General features: G+C 34.8%; 1 protein-coding gene across 7 annotated transcripts in view; it reads left to right on the top strand.

Annotated features, from left to right (window-relative positions):
• Positions 1-15,681, top strand: part of COP1 (COP1 E3 ubiquitin ligase) — a 246,944-nt gene that overhangs the window by 170,943 nt on the left and 60,320 nt on the right. For all 7 annotated transcript variants that reach the window (XR_008663627.1, XM_055319205.1, XM_055319201.1 and 4 more), the window contains one exon: positions 14,952-15,069. Coding sequence is in view for 6 of the 7 variants with exons in the window: in XM_055319205.1 (XP_055175180.1) it covers positions 14,952-15,069 (118 nt within the window). In the remaining variant the exon portion in view is untranslated. The remainder of the gene's footprint in view (positions 1-14,951; positions 15,070-15,681) is intronic.

The following is a 15,681-nucleotide window of genomic DNA, read 5'->3' as shown; positions in this document are numbered from 1 at the left end:
AACAACAATAATGGAAACATTTGGAAGTCTTAAAAAGATGGAAACTAAAATCTGTACATTAATAACCCAGGTTTTGGAGGAATATTGATAAAATATAAAGCAGTGTAAGGTTTTACATTACCTGTGTAACAGTATTAATTAGCTTTGTCCTTTATGTCCTATATGCATTCTAAAATTTTAATCAAAAAATAAATAAAATTTTAATCATTATCATTAAAGAATAGAAATAGGATTTCTAATTTCAAATCTACAGTAGTAAAGAAAACTCCATCTATATTAAAGAAAACTCAGTCTATAGACAGTAAGTAAGGAGGAAATGAGGAGCCATAGAAAAGTCAGAGTAGGAAAAAAAAAAAGAAAAATCGGAGTAGAGATGCCTTGGTGGCTCAGCGGTTGGGCATCTGCCTTCGGTTCTGGCTCATGGCTTTGTTCGTGATTTTGGAGTTCCATGATTGAATCCCACATTGGGCTCCTTGTAGGGAGTCTGCTTCTCCCTCTGTGTTTCTGCCCCCCCCCTCCCATGAATGGACAAATAAACAAATAAAAAAATAGAGTAAATAACTAAATGAAACATGAGAATAAATAAATTTGGGCTTACTCCACGTGTCTCACTGAAAACAGTAAATTGAGACATTAAATTTACCAGTTCAAAGAGCTAATCACTCTGATTGGGTTATTTTATTTAAAAATTAAGACTTCTACACTAAATGTTATGCAAAAGAGACACTTCAATTTGAAGGGCACAGGAAGATTGAAATAAAGAGAGAAAATATGTTATAAAGTAAGAATTGGTGAAACTATATTTAGTGAGAACAATTAGACTTTCCAGGTTAAAATAGGGTTAAAGAAGATCCCAATGAAATGATAAAAGGAGTTACTTAAAATGAGGACATACATTGTAAGCTCATGATGTAATAGATAGCCCAAAATATCAAGTAAATATGACAAATTGTGAGAGAAACTAAAATCTATAAGGAGAAAGAAATTACAAGGTACTGGAAATTTGAACAACATAGTTAACAAGCACTTAGAAGATCGAACTGTCAACTATGGGAATCCATATTATCACACATAGATTATTTACATAAAATGATTTTTAAAAACACTTAGATTCCAGCTAACAAACAGTGTAATACTGTTTTCAGTAGTAGAATTCAGTGATTCATCACTCCTAACAAATAACCTTTCTTAATACTTCTCACCCATCTAGGCTGTCTCCTGCTCACCTCCCTCCATCACCCTCAGTTTGTTCTGTCATTAAGAGTCTCTTAGGACTTGCTTCCCCCCTCTCCCCCCCCACATGTACATCTATTTTGTTTCTTAAATTCCACATGAGTGAAATTATACAGTATTTGTCTTTCTCTGACTTCGCTTAGATTTTTTTAAATGATATTTCTTTTTTTTTTTTAAGGTTTTATTTATTGACAGAAAGAGGGAAAGTGCAAGAAGGGGAAAGGGGAGAGGGAGATGCAGGCTCCCCACTGAGCAGGATGTAGGACTCAATCCCAGGACCCTGGGATCGTGACCTGAGCTGAAGGCAACACTTAACCAACTGAACCACCAGATGCCCTAATGATCTTCTTTTCAAGAAAGTTAAGCATAAAAATGACAGAAAGAGAGAGAGAGAGAGAGAGAGAGAAGAGAAAGAAAGAGAAAGGAAAAAAGGAAAGAAAAAGAAAAAAGCATCAGTTCTTAGCTGTTTATGAGACTTGATTCTTGGTGTTTTGTCAGTTTCCCAAAATGAATTTCTCTTTCAAGATATTCAAAGAAAGCCATTATTATTCCCATTTTGGCCTTTTCAGTTTTTTCCTGCCACCATTAATTTTAGATAACCATTTTCCAAGGTTTTTGTCATAAAACAGATTTTTTTTATGATCTTTACATGCTGACACGAGATGTTAAAATTTGTTTTAATGCCTTTCTAGTGATGAGAAAATATTTATCTCTGATGTTCATTAGTCATTATTTAGCATTATTTGCTTTTTGACTCTAAAGCAAAAGTGTGAAAAGAGGTTGAAGTAAAGCAGATCAGTGAAGATTGAAGCAAATTAATTCTCAAAAAATGTTGAGTGTGTTCAGATACTTGTTCCAATGCTTAGTTTGGCTGTGTGAACTTACTAGCAAGCTAGGCCAAGTTGAGCAAATAATTTTGTATTACATTTTGAGTATGTATTTCAGTGCTCTTATTTCTAGTGTGGGCATGACAGATTTTATATTTCTAAAATTTAGACATTAAGATTTGGATGCCATTGCCTCTAGATTTAGATTTATGATGTTAGAACAATTTTATAAAATTTAATTTTTATTTATTTATTTTTTTAATTTTTATTTATTTATGAAAGTACAGAGAGAGAGAGAGAGAGAGGCGCAGAGACATAGGCAGAGGGAGAAGCAGGCTCCATGCACCGGGAGCCCGATGTGGGACTCGATCCTGGGTCTCCAGGATCGTGCCCTGGGCCAAAGGCAGGCGCCAAACCGCTGCGCCACCCAGGGATCCCTAAAATTTAATTTTTAAAAGTATCACCAAGAGGAGGGGCACCTGGGTGGCTCAGGGGTATGATCGTGGGACCCTGGGAAGGAGTCCCGCATCAAGCTCCCCACAGGGAACCTGCTTCTTCCTCTGCTTATGTCTCTGTCTCTCTTTGTGTGTCTCTCATGAATAAATAAGTAAAATCTTGAAAAAAAAAAAAAGTACCATCAAGAAGAAAATAGATCCTTAAATTTCCCTGGTAATTCACGTTTTATTATATAGAAACTTGATTCCTAAGCAGGCAAAACTGAGCACAGGAATTTTTGCCCATAGTTTGTGTTTATTTAATATCTAAAAAACTCTGAATATTTTAGAATGTGTGGTTTAGCTCTAATCTTCATTACATTAAGATGATAATAAAACTATGTATTCCATATAATTGTTGTATATACTTTCAGATAAATTCAAATAAACACAAATTATTTAAAACTTTTTTCTATATTTGATAACATTTTTTTCTCTATTTCCAAATGATAAGGATTACAACGATGTCATCTGGCCACTAATGTCTATGCATAGAACATTGTACTGAGTCCTTAAATGAATGTGAAAATTTAAACATTTTTCCTGTTGTCTGTCTAGTTTAGGACAACACAAGAGAAACCTTACAGGGCAACCCATTTCTTCCATCAGAGATAATTAAAACTAACAAATCACAAACATATCCATCCAAATAGATATTTTTGGAAACAAAGAGATGTTATTGATATTTTGAGTTGGATTTTGCAGGGAAGTGGTGATTTGTAAGTTTTTATTTGCCCCAGGGGCTTTGGAATTTAGTATTAAAAATTCATTAATTAATATGCTTTATCCCTGCAAAGAAGGATAAATACAAAAAACTAAATGAAAACATTTTTTCATATTGCTCAGTACAGTTAATTCATTTCAATATTTCTTAAGATTCTTTAAGAGTTGGCAGGTGGAAAGGAATGCTGGGTAGGTAGGGAGAACAGAGGCTTAGTAAAAATGTCTCTGTTCCTATTTGGGCTATAACCGGAACAGCTCTACTTTAATCTGTTTGGTGTCCTAGGATTTTAAATAAATTAGGCAAAAGAAGACTTCATTATTATACATGTAAACTTTTTCTAAACTGAGTCTTTTTTTTTTAAGTTTTTAAAAATTTTTATGTATTTATTTGAGAGAGAGTGCACACAAACGGGGGAGGGAGACGGGAAGAGGGCAAAAAAGCAGGTTCCCAGGTGAGCAGAGATCCCCACATGGGGTCCAGGACCCTGAGATCATGACCTGAGCCCAAGGCAGATGCTTAGCTGATTGAGCCACCCAGGCACTACTAAAAATAGTTTTGGGAAAACATATATAATATAATTTTTTTTAAGACAAGTTTTAGGTTCACAGCGAATTGATAGGAAGATGCAGAGATTTCCCATATACCTCCTACTCCCAAACATACACACATACCCTCATTATCAACATCCCTTTTCAGAGTGGTACATTCAATTATTTAACCTATGTTCACACATCATAATCACCCAAAGTCCATTCTTTACATTGCATTCTTGCTGTTACATATTGTATGGATTTGGATAAATGCGTAATGACATGTATTCATAATTGTAGCATCATATAGAGTATTTTCACAACTCTAAGAATATTGTCTTCCACCTTTGAGAACTTGATCAAGCTCTCAGAAAAAAATCTGACAAAATTGTGGAGGATTCCTATGACTGGCTCCCTCTGGAGTTTTTAATTCTCAAACTTGTTCACACTGAGCCTCCCACAGTTTATCAGTTGCAGTTCAGATTTTTATATCCAGGCACTTTTTTAATGGCAGTCTCTCTGAATGAATCACTAATTATTCATTCACCTGTCTCTTTGATCTTTAGGGTAGCAGTTAGACCTGGGCTGTCATCTTTCTTGTGAATTCTGAAGAGTTGTTGATTTCTTAATCTATTCATCTTTTATTTGTTATTAGCATAAAGTGTCAGCTTCCAAGTGCTTTATATATGAAATTGGAAGTCATTTTTGTTTGTTTTTAAATGATTTGATGATTGTGGCTTATCTAATTCACAAATAGGTAATTGCTACTTTTGTCACACTGTAACTTATAATTGCTTGTGTATCTTTTGTGGATTGGTAAGGATTAGAGGGATGATTCGTAAAATAAGGCTGCATAATAGTGAGATAAAGTAGTCTGTCTTTCTAAGGTTCTATATAGTTTGGAACCCAGAGGTTATTATATTTGTAAAAAAATAAGCAGTGACAATTTCTGATTCTTTCTCAAATGATGAACAAAAATCTGACAACAAATTCAGAGCAAGTGTTATAAAGAAATGTTCCAAAGTAGTGCATATGCATTTGTATTATGTAACTTATACTTGTTTGCTCTTTCTGTTTCCAAAGTTTAGCTGTCTTTCAGATCTCTAAGATGACTCTAATAAGATATCATCAAAGGCTTAAAGGCAGTAAAAAAAAAAATCATGTAATTGTTCTTAAAGTAAAAAATGTTAGCTGTATGAGATCAATATCAGTAACTAGTAGATGCACCAGTATATTTATTTTTAATTTATTTTAAAATATATTTTTAAATAGTAAACTCTGCCCCCAACATGGGACTCATACTCATGACCCTGAGATGAAGAGTCGCATGGCCTACTGACTGAGCCAAACAGGAGCCCCTGGACCTGTGTATTTTTTTTTTGTTTCTTTTTTTTTTATATATATAAATTAATTTTTATTGGTGTTCAATTTACCAACATACAGAATAACACCCAGTGCTCATCCCGTCAAGTGTCCCCCTCAGTGCCCGTCACCCATTCACCCCCACCCCCCGCCCTCCTCCCCCTCCACCACCCCTAGTTCATTTCCCAGAGTTAGAAGTCTTTATGTTTTGTCTCCCTTTCTGATATTTCTCACACATTTCTTCTCCCTTCCCTTATATTCCCTTTCACTATTATTCATATTCCCCAAATGGATGAGAACATACACTGTTTGTCCTTCTCCGGTTACTGTGGCCAAGTTCAAAAAGGGTGTTGCCTGAGTTCTCCTCTGGGATTTTGATGGAATCTTGTCTCACATTTAGATCTTTCATCTATTTTGAGTTTATCTTTGTGTATGGTGCAAGAGAGTGGTCCAGTTTCATTCTTCTGCATGTGGATGTCCAATTTTCCCAGCACCATTTATTGAAAAGACTGTCTTTCTTCCAGTGGATCGTCTTTCCTCCTTTATCGTATATTAGTTGAGCATAAAGTTCAGGGTCCACTTCTGGGTTCTCTGTTCTGTTCCATTGATCTATATGTCTGTTTTTGTGCCAGTACCACACTGTCTTGATGAACACAGCTTTGTAGTACAACCTGAAATCTGGCATTGTGATGCCCCCAGACCTGTGTAGTTTTAAATACTCAGAAGTTATTTTCCCTGCCTAAGGAAACTTTTTTTTTTTTTAAAGAGGCTCACTTATTGTCACCGGGAAAACTTTTTTAAGGATTTCTCCAGCTTGCTTTCTTATTCCAGCCCTATCATGGTAATAACCCAAAAGCTAGCACACAGATCTTTTGAAGCTCATAAGTATCTGGGAAGCCTGAAAATAGAATTTGGGGTTTTTGAAATTTGGCTTGATCTCTTTCCCACTGGCTATTGTATATAGGATTGAACCTGTTTCCTTTGTATTCTTGCTTTTTAGAACACAGTTTAGAATGGCTTTGTCATAAATTGGATTTAAAATCTACTCAGTTGTACTTACCTTATTGTTACTTTAGTAAAGGTAATGAACTCTTTTTTAACATTAAGTTCAGTCAGATATTTCTGCATCTATTCCAGGCAGATTATTTTCATCCTCTCACTTTAGCATATCAACAGTGATTACCTTATGAAATACTTTGTGGTATCACTATAGGAAAATTATTAATTATACCAAAAATAATTCTGTATTGATATTCCTCTTAATGATTGTGTATGTTTGGTTAAAATAGAAACAAGTTTTCTTTACATTGACAAGGCCATGGGGGCAATTAACTGAGAAATCAAATTTGGCATCACCATTGGGACAGACATGATATGCCTCCTAATGTGATGCAGTAGGAAGGAACATAATCTTTATAGTATTCTTGTCAAAAATATTTAACATGAACATAATGATGAGAAAACATTCAAATTTAAATGTGGAACATTCTACAAAAGAGCTACCTGAGATGCTTCCAAAAAACTGTTAAGTTGTATATAAAACAACAACAAAAAACATAGAAACTGAATATAGTGAGTGACCCTTGAGCATAATTAAATAAATAAATAGCTATTCAGGATTTTTTTTTAAAGACTTATTTATTTATTCGTGAGAGAGGGGACCAGAGACAGGCAGAGGGAGAAGCAGGCTCCATGCGGGAAGCCTGATGTGGGACTCGATCCTGGATTCTGGGATCACACCCTGAGCTGTAGGCAGACACTTAACCTCAGAGCCACCCAGGCGTCGCTCTATTAAGGATATTTTTTACAATTGGGATATTTGAGTGTAGAATGCATATTAAATTATATTCTTATGTCAGTGTTTCATAAGTATTAACAGTGGTATTGTGGAGAGTCGTCTTGTTTTTAGACAGTAATTTCTGATGTTTTTATGGGTAAAATATCCTGATGTTTGAAACTTACTTACAAATGGTTCATGGGGCAAAAAAAGAGTGTATTTGTTTATTTATAGAGAGAAGGCTAAAAGAAATATGGTAATCATATTTACATTTGGAGAGTCTAATTGAAAAAATACAAAGTTGTTCAGTTCATTGTTGTCTCAACTTTTCTGCAGGTTTGAGATTTTTCACAGTAAGAACTTAGGGAGAAAGAAAAGGAATAGAAATGTGATCATATATTAAATTTTCAAATTATTAAGAGTATTTTTAAAAATTGTGGTAACACTTCAGAAAGGCTTCCTCTTTATAAAGGAAAGCCAGTTACTGAGGACTCCTCCCCCTGAACTAAACTATTTTTGTCATAATGTTAATTAAGTTACATGGGCAAATACAAATTATAACCCAGTTTTGTATGTTCCTAGTTCTTAAGTATCTTGAAGTTGAATCAAATTCTAATTAAATACAGTAAAACTAAAAATCAAAAATAGAAAAAAGAATAGCAAGATGATGGTTTAGTGACAGTAATATGATGGAGTAGTATTTGTTTTGCTGAAAATAAATCACCATTGCACAGAGCTGGTTCTGAGTATTATAGTGCAGTTTCCTTCAAGATTGCCATGTCTATAAAAAAAAATCATTTCCCGTTTTATACTTAAGTCTCTCTACTTTCTCATCCTAGCTACTATAAAATCTTATAGTGCACAGTGAAATAATTTTTTTCCACAGTGAAATAATTTAACCTTTACTTCTATCCCTACATTTTTGTATACATTCCTTCTCCTTGTGTTGTTTATTATTAGCCTGAGAATACGTTAATATATTATTATACTGTACTGTGCTGTTTTGATTATATCAAATTATTTTCAGTTTTTATGAAATAATTATCTTACAAAAATATTTTTCAATTTTAAATTATTAATGCAAAAGAGAAGTTTAATCTTTGTAACTGGTAAATTTAACATGGGCACAGCATTTGAAGCAGAATTTTTTTTTTCCATTTTTACTTTAGCACATGTGAAACAATTTGCAGCTATACATTTATACCTCTCCAGTATAAGCTAATTGCTGTCATTTGAAGTGATTACTTAATGTAATTATAATAATTTTAAAAATCTGAGAATACTTTTCCATAAACGCAAAAAAAATACAGGCAAATTTATAAAAACTGAGCTAACTTGTGGTACATAAGCCTTGAAAACCACCAGCCTTCTAGCCACCACTAGGAAAAGAAAAATAGGTGTGGGAACTTCTCAGAAAGCCCTATTTCTAGATCATCGTCATTGTTTGACCTGACTCAAAGTCCACATGGGGAAAGACCTGGACCCAGGGTTTTGTTGAAAACAATCAGATCACAGTTATCTAAGGCTGTGATAAGAGATGGGGCAAACAGGAGTCCAGTCAAAATTTAAAAGGATATGGGCAGCAGAATAGCCAGAGGGTCTTTGAAAAAACTCCTTGGATGTAGAATGCTTTGTGCATATTCAAGCCAGTGTGCTTATCCAGGAAAAAAAATGAAAGGACTCTAGTTGCTTGCCTCTCATTGACTCTGTATAGGTAAGAAGTGAGATTTAAAAGTTGCTGAGCTTTGAATAGGATGCCCTAACACACACCACAGGTGCCCTGGGCAAAGGATAGAAGACATACTGGCTCAAAACATTTAAGAACATTTTGTGGCTACTAAGCAATGCTGACCCAGGAGCAAACTTTATTAATCAAGGTAAAAAAAAAAAATTCTTTTTTTTTTTACAAGAAAACAAATCGAAACTTAAGTTGTTTCATACATCATGGATTTACAGACTAGAGAGTCCCTTCTGGAAAAGTCTCTAGACAATTAAGTGTCAACAAAACCAACAACAAAAAGCCAAGTCACAAAAGTCCCAGGAGAGGGTGGTAGGAACTGATTTCATAGTTACCACATTATATTATCTATAATGTCTACCTTTTATAAACAACAACAACAAACAAACCACCCCAAAATCAAAACTATGGGATTATGCAAAAAAGCAGGAAAAAATTAGCTAAAAGTATAACAGGCTTACTACAAACTTTAAAGCAGCTAATTTAAATGTATTCAGTGAATTAAAACATGATTAGGGAATGAAAGAAATATAAAAATATGAGACTGTTCAAAAAATAAAAAACAAATAGAAATTCTGTAGTTGAAAATTATAATAACTGAAATAAAAATTCACTAGAGGAACACTTAAGCAGATTTGAACTGGCAGTGAACTTGGAGTTAAGTCAATAGTGATTATTCAGTCTAAGAGTGGAGAAAAATGAATAAAGCTTTGGAAACCTGTCAGATACCATTAAAAATGCCAGCATAAACAGACTCAGAAAATAAGGGAATAGAGAAAGGGATGGAAAATATTTAAGGTAAAGGGGCCAGAACTTCCCCAAATTGTATGAAAAACATCAGTTTAGACACTCATGAACCTCTGTGAGCTCAAAGTAGAATAAACTTCATGAGACTGGCACCTAAACACATCAAATTCAAACTCCTGAAAGCAAAGAAGGGGAAAGAATCTTGGAAAACACCAAGAGAAAAGCAACTCAGCACATAAAAGCACTCCTCCATAAGATTAGCAACTTCTGGGCAGTCCAGGTGGCTCAGGGGTTTAGTGCCGCCTTAAGGCCAGGGTGTCATCCTGGAGACCCAGGATCAAGAAGCAGAGAGCCTGCTTTTCCCTCTGCCTAAGTCTCTGCCTCTCTCTGTCACGAATTAATAAAATCTTAAAGAAACCTAAAATCTGTGTTAGCAGCTGAAGCAGTGCTTAGAAGAAATGTCCTGGTTCACTGAGTAGAGCATGTGACTCTTGATCTTGGGATTGTAAATTCGATCCCCATGCAGAATTGAGAGATTACTTAAAAATAAAATCTTAAATAAAAATGTCTATCTTCAAGTGTTTACATTAAATAAGAGAAAGATCTTAATAATCTAAGCTCTTACCATAAACATCTAGAAAAAATAATGAAGCGAAGGAAGGAAATAATAGGATGGCAATTAGTGAAATAACGAATAGAAAAATGATAGAGAAAAATCAGCAAAACTAAAAACTGGTTGAGTGGCAGTTGGGTGTTTCAGTTGGTTAAGCATCCAACTCTTGATATTGGCATAGGTCATCTTCTCCGATCATGAGCTCAAGCCCCACATGGGCTCCATGCTGAATGGGGGAGCCTGCTTACTATTCTCCCCGTCCCCTCCCTCTCCTCTCCCCCTCCTCCCTTCCTACTTGCACTCTCTTAAAAAAAAAAAAAAGTTGGTTCTTTGAAAAGATCAACCCATTTGGCACACTTTTAGGTAGACTAAGAAAAAAGGAAGACACAAATCACTAAAATTAAGAATAAAAGAAACCAGGGGCTGGCTCCTAAGTGGCTTAGTATGTCAAGTGGCCAATTCCTGATTTTGCCTCAGGGTCTTGGGTTCCTTGCTCAGTGGGAAGTCTGCTTGAGATTCTCTTTCTCCCAGTGTGCCCCTTCCCCCACTCATTTGCTCCCTCTCTCTCTAAATAAATAAAATCTTAAAAAAAGAATGAAAGAAGGGGGTTTACTGCTGACCTTTCAGATGTTAAAAGGGTTACAGCAGAATACCATGAACAGCTGTATGCCAGCTTAATAATGTAAATGAAGTGAACAAATTTTATAATTCACATTATTAGAATTGACTCAAGAAGCATAAAATCAAATAGACCTATGAAAGGGAAAAAAAATTGAGTAATAACATTCCTACAAAGAAAGGCAGAGACCCAAATGGCTTCCCTGGTAAATTTTATTAAATGATAAAAAATACTACTACTACTTCACAAAATCTTCCCTGAAGAATTTTCAAAACCAGAAGCCCAATATACCACACAAATAGAAAAACAGACCAGTATTCTTCAAGAATAGAGATGCAGATTCCTTGTACAGAATATTAGCAAAGCAAATTCAATGGTATATTTAAAAGATTATCACTCTGATAGTGTGAAATTAATTCCTTTGTACCAAATTTGTTTAACATCCAAAAATCAATTAATATAATATACTGTATTAATAGAATAAAGAGTTAAAACCATATAATCATCTTAACAAACATAGAAAGGGCATTTGACAAAATCCCATACCCATTAATGATTAAAACATGTAACAAATAGCAGTAAATGTCTTCAACTTGACAGAAGGTTTCATTGAAAAACCGCAGTGAATATCTGTTACCAGTAAAAGACTGAATGCTTTTCCCCTACAAATAGGAACAAGACAAGGATGTTCACTGGTGCCTCTTCGGTTAAACACAGTACTGGAGATTCTAGCTAATACTGCCAGGGAAGAAAAGGAAACACACGACATCCTGATTTTTTTCTTTTTTTAAGATTTTATTTGTTTGAGAGAGAGAACATAGGAGAGAGAAAGAGATCACAAGCAGGGGGTAAGGGTAGAGGGAGAAGCAGACTCACCACTGGGGAGGAAGCTTGATGCAAGACTGGATCCCAGGACCCTGGGATCAGGACGTGAGCTGAAGGCAGACCCTTAACCAACTGAGCCATGAAGGTGCCCATAGAAAGAAAACATTAAGGGCTTTTGGGTGGCTCTGTTGGTTAAAGGGTCTGCCTTCAGCTCAGGTCATGATCCCAGTGTCCTGGGATTGAGTCCCACATTGGACTTCGTCGTCAGCAGGAGTCTGCTTCTCCTCCCTCTGCCACTGCACATGCTTGTGCTCTCTCACTCTCAAAGAAATAATCAGTAAATTCATAAAAAGAAATATTAAACTATCCTTTTGCAGATGACACCAACCCATATGTAGAAAATTTTAGGTAATCTTTAAAAAAAATTAGAACTAATGATTGTTCAGCTGGGCCACAGAATAAAGTATCAGTATTAAAAAAGTCTTTTAAAACACAAACAATGTACAGTCCAAAAAAATAGTATGATTCTGTTCAGAATAACATCAAAAAGAATAAAATTCTTAATGAATAAATTGAATAAGGTAATTGGAAGACTTGTACATTAAACATTACAAAAATATGTTAAGGGAAATAAGATGTAAATAAATGCAGAGATATTCTGTTCATAAATTGGATGACTTAATATTGTTACGATGATAATTTTCCTAAGAGTAATTTGTAGATACTACTCACTCAATCTCTGGAAAAATTCGAGGAGGCTTTTATCCAGGAAATGATAACCTTATCCTAAAATTTATGTGGAAATGCTAATGGACAGGAATTGCCAAAAAAATTTTTTATAAAAGAACAAAGTTGAAGAACTTTTTCTACTGAATATCAAAATTATAAAGCTCTAGTTCATTATAGGGGCGCTCAGACTGTCTTAGTCAGTAGAGCATGTGATTCTTGATCTTGAGGTTATAAGTTTGAGTCCTACAGTGTGTGTAGGAATTACTTAAAATCTTAGGGGTGTCTGGGTGGCTCAGTTGGTTAAGCATCTGACTAAGCCTAATTTTAGCTCAGGTTTTGATCTCAGGGTTGTGAGCCACACATCAAACTGCATGCTCAGCAAGCAAAGAGTCTCCTTGAGATTCTCTGTCTCCCTTGGTCCACTGCCCCCTCCAATAAATAAATCTTTAAAAAATAAATAAAATCTTTTTTAAAAAACAAAGCTATAGTTGTACAAGACACTGTTGCACTGGGAGGAGGTAGACATACGCAAATCTCTTGATTAGGATTAAAAATCCAAAAGTCAGTTCATTTTCATCAAGGATGCTGAAGCAATTCATTAGAGAAAAAGTTTGTTTCCACCTCATGGTGGGACAGCTGGTTGCATATCCTTTCATATGCAAGAAGATGAACTTTTTGACCTCTACTCCTACCATATAGAAAAATTAACTTAGAATTGATCATAGACATAAATGTAAGAACTAAAACAATCAATGCTAGAAGAAGAAAAATCTTTAAGATTTTATCTTAGTCAAAGTTTTTTATGAGGTTAAAATAGAAAAAAAAATAAATTGGACCTCATCAAATCCAAAGCTTCTGTGCTTTAAAATATACTGCTAAGGGCAGCCCCTGTGGTTCAGTGGTTTAGCGCTGCCTTCAGTCCAGGGCCTGATCCTGGAGACCTGGGATCAAGTCCCACATCGGGCTCCCAGTATGGAGCCTGCTTCTCCCTCTGCCTGTGTCTCTCTCATGAAAAAATAAATAAAATCTTTAATAAAATAAAATAAGATAAATATATTGTAAAGAAAATAAAAAAGACAAGCAACAGAATGGTTGGTAGTATTTGTTAAAAATTTTTTTGATTGTATCCAAAATTTTCAGAGTACTCATGTAAAGGAACTGGAACCATCTTGTATCGCTTGTAAGAATTTAAAATGGTACAGTCAGCAGTTTGTCAATTTCTTTAAAAAATTATCACCTAATGCAGTAATTAACACTTCTTAGATATCTTAGTGAGACTTGAATACATTTTTCACAAAGCCTTGAATGTGATTGTTCATAACAGCATTATTTTTCATAACCAAAAAATGGTTTGGTTATGAAACAATACTTCATCTGGTGAGTGGTACAAAATGTAGTCTATCTATACAATGGTACTACTTAGCAATAAGATGAAATGAACTAGGGACGCCTGGGTGGCTCAGCGGTTGAGCACCTGCCTTCGGCTCAGGGCATGATCCCGGCGTCCCAGGATCGAGTCCCTCATTGGGCTTGCTGCATGGAGCCTGCTTCTCCCTCTGCCTGTGTCTCTGCTTCTCTTTCTGTTTCTCTCATGAATAAATAAATAAAATCTTAAAAAAAAAAAGAAGGACTGAACTATTGATTTGTTATGACATAGATGAACTTCAAAAACGTTATTTGAAGTATAAGAAACCATACATAGAAGTCATGTATGGCTTCATCTACATTGAATGTCCAGAAAAGGTAAATTTATTAGAAAAAGTTAGATATAGTGATTGCCTAAGGCAGTGGGTGGTAAATGAGCATGAGGCATGTTACTGGAATGAGAAAAACGTTTTATTTATTTATTTTAAGATTTTATTTTTTTATTAATGAGGGAGACAAAGAGAGTGGCAGAGACATAGGCAGAGGGAGAAGTAGGTTCCCTGTGGTAGCCCTGAGATCTTGACCTGATCCAAAGGTGGATGCTCAACCACTGAGCCACCCAGGCACCCTGAGGAAACTGTTTTAAAACTGATTTATTATGGAGATGGTGTACCACTGGATAAAGTTACTAAAATTTGTTGAATTGTGTAATTACAGTGAGTTGGTTTTATTATATGTAAAATGTGTCTCAAGACACACTTTTTTCAAAGGCAAATGTGGGAAATTATATAGTATTATTTTTAACCAGAAGCCTAAAATGTTAATCTGTATATTTTAAAGATTTTATTTATTTATTCATGAGACACAGAAAGGCAGAGATATAGGCAGAGGGAGAAGCGGTCTCTGTGGGGAGCCTGATGGGGCACTCAATCCCAGGACCCTAGGATCAGGACCTGAGCTGAAGGCAGATGCCCAACCACTGAGCCACCCAGGAGTCCTGTAAAATATTTATATTACCTTTTTTTATAAGGTCGTCTAAAATGTAAGGATACATTTTAAGATTTTTGGTTACTTTGAACCTTTACTACTCTGGAATTAGAGCCAGGATCACTGGATATATCAGCGGAACTCCCTTTCAGACTGACGTTAGCATGTGTATGTACTTTTTTATGCTACTATATTTCCTAGATTAAAAACAGAAGACACATTATATCTTCCTTGTCTTTGAAAATCAGTCATAACACTTAGTTTTGTTATTACACGTTTGATATTGTCCCTGAAACCTTTGAAAAGACACCAAACCATTTAAAATGAGCTTTGCTTTACATTTCTTCATTTACTACATTTTTCTTGTTTTATTTGTTTTAGATCACTGTGTCCACTACTATGATCTTCGTAACACTAAACAGCCAATCATGGTATTCAAGGGACACCGAAAAGCAGTCTCTTATGCAAAGTTTGTGAGTGGTGAGGAAATTGTCTCTGCGTGAGTATTACTCTCCTGAGTTTGAGCTTAAACGAGAACTCTGTCATCATTGACTGGTTTTATAACGTCACTGTGGGTATCTGTAAAGAGTAACACCGTGTTATAGCACTTTTTCATAAATAGTAGAGTTTAAAAAATAATTTGTCTAACTAAAATACATGTATATTCTGGTTTGTATTGTTCACTTTTGTATTCTCTTTATGAATAAAATCCTTATTTTATTATATAAAGAGAGTTTTTAATGCACCCCTCCTTCAACATTTGAACTTTAGATGGGATTTCAGCCACTGCTTCTCCTTAAGAGAAAATCAACAAAGTTGATGGAATAGAATAAGAAGCATTTTATCTGTTAAAGTCAATTAATATGTTATTGTATATTTATACACTTTATAGTACAGTAGTATTATTTATGGTTTTAGGGAATATTTGGTTGATTCTGTGTTACTTGATTTCCCTATGATTTTATGGTGAGTTTTAAATATGTTTTGAAAAGAACTAAATGTGGCTTGATACATATCCTTTGAGAAACCTTCTGCACTAGAGAATTATAATGTAAGGTTTAATTGTCTTTTATTTTGTTTGAAGCTTAACAAGATGTCATCCAGATAAATA

The sequence above is a fragment of the Nyctereutes procyonoides genome, unplaced genomic scaffold (genome assembly GCF_905146905.1).
Source record: "Nyctereutes procyonoides isolate TBG_1078 unplaced genomic scaffold, NYPRO_anot_genome, whole genome shotgun sequence".
In the NCBI taxonomy this organism is placed as follows: domain Eukaryota; kingdom Metazoa; phylum Chordata; class Mammalia; order Carnivora; family Canidae; genus Nyctereutes; species Nyctereutes procyonoides.
This window is presented reverse-complemented; position numbering and strand designations above follow the sequence as displayed.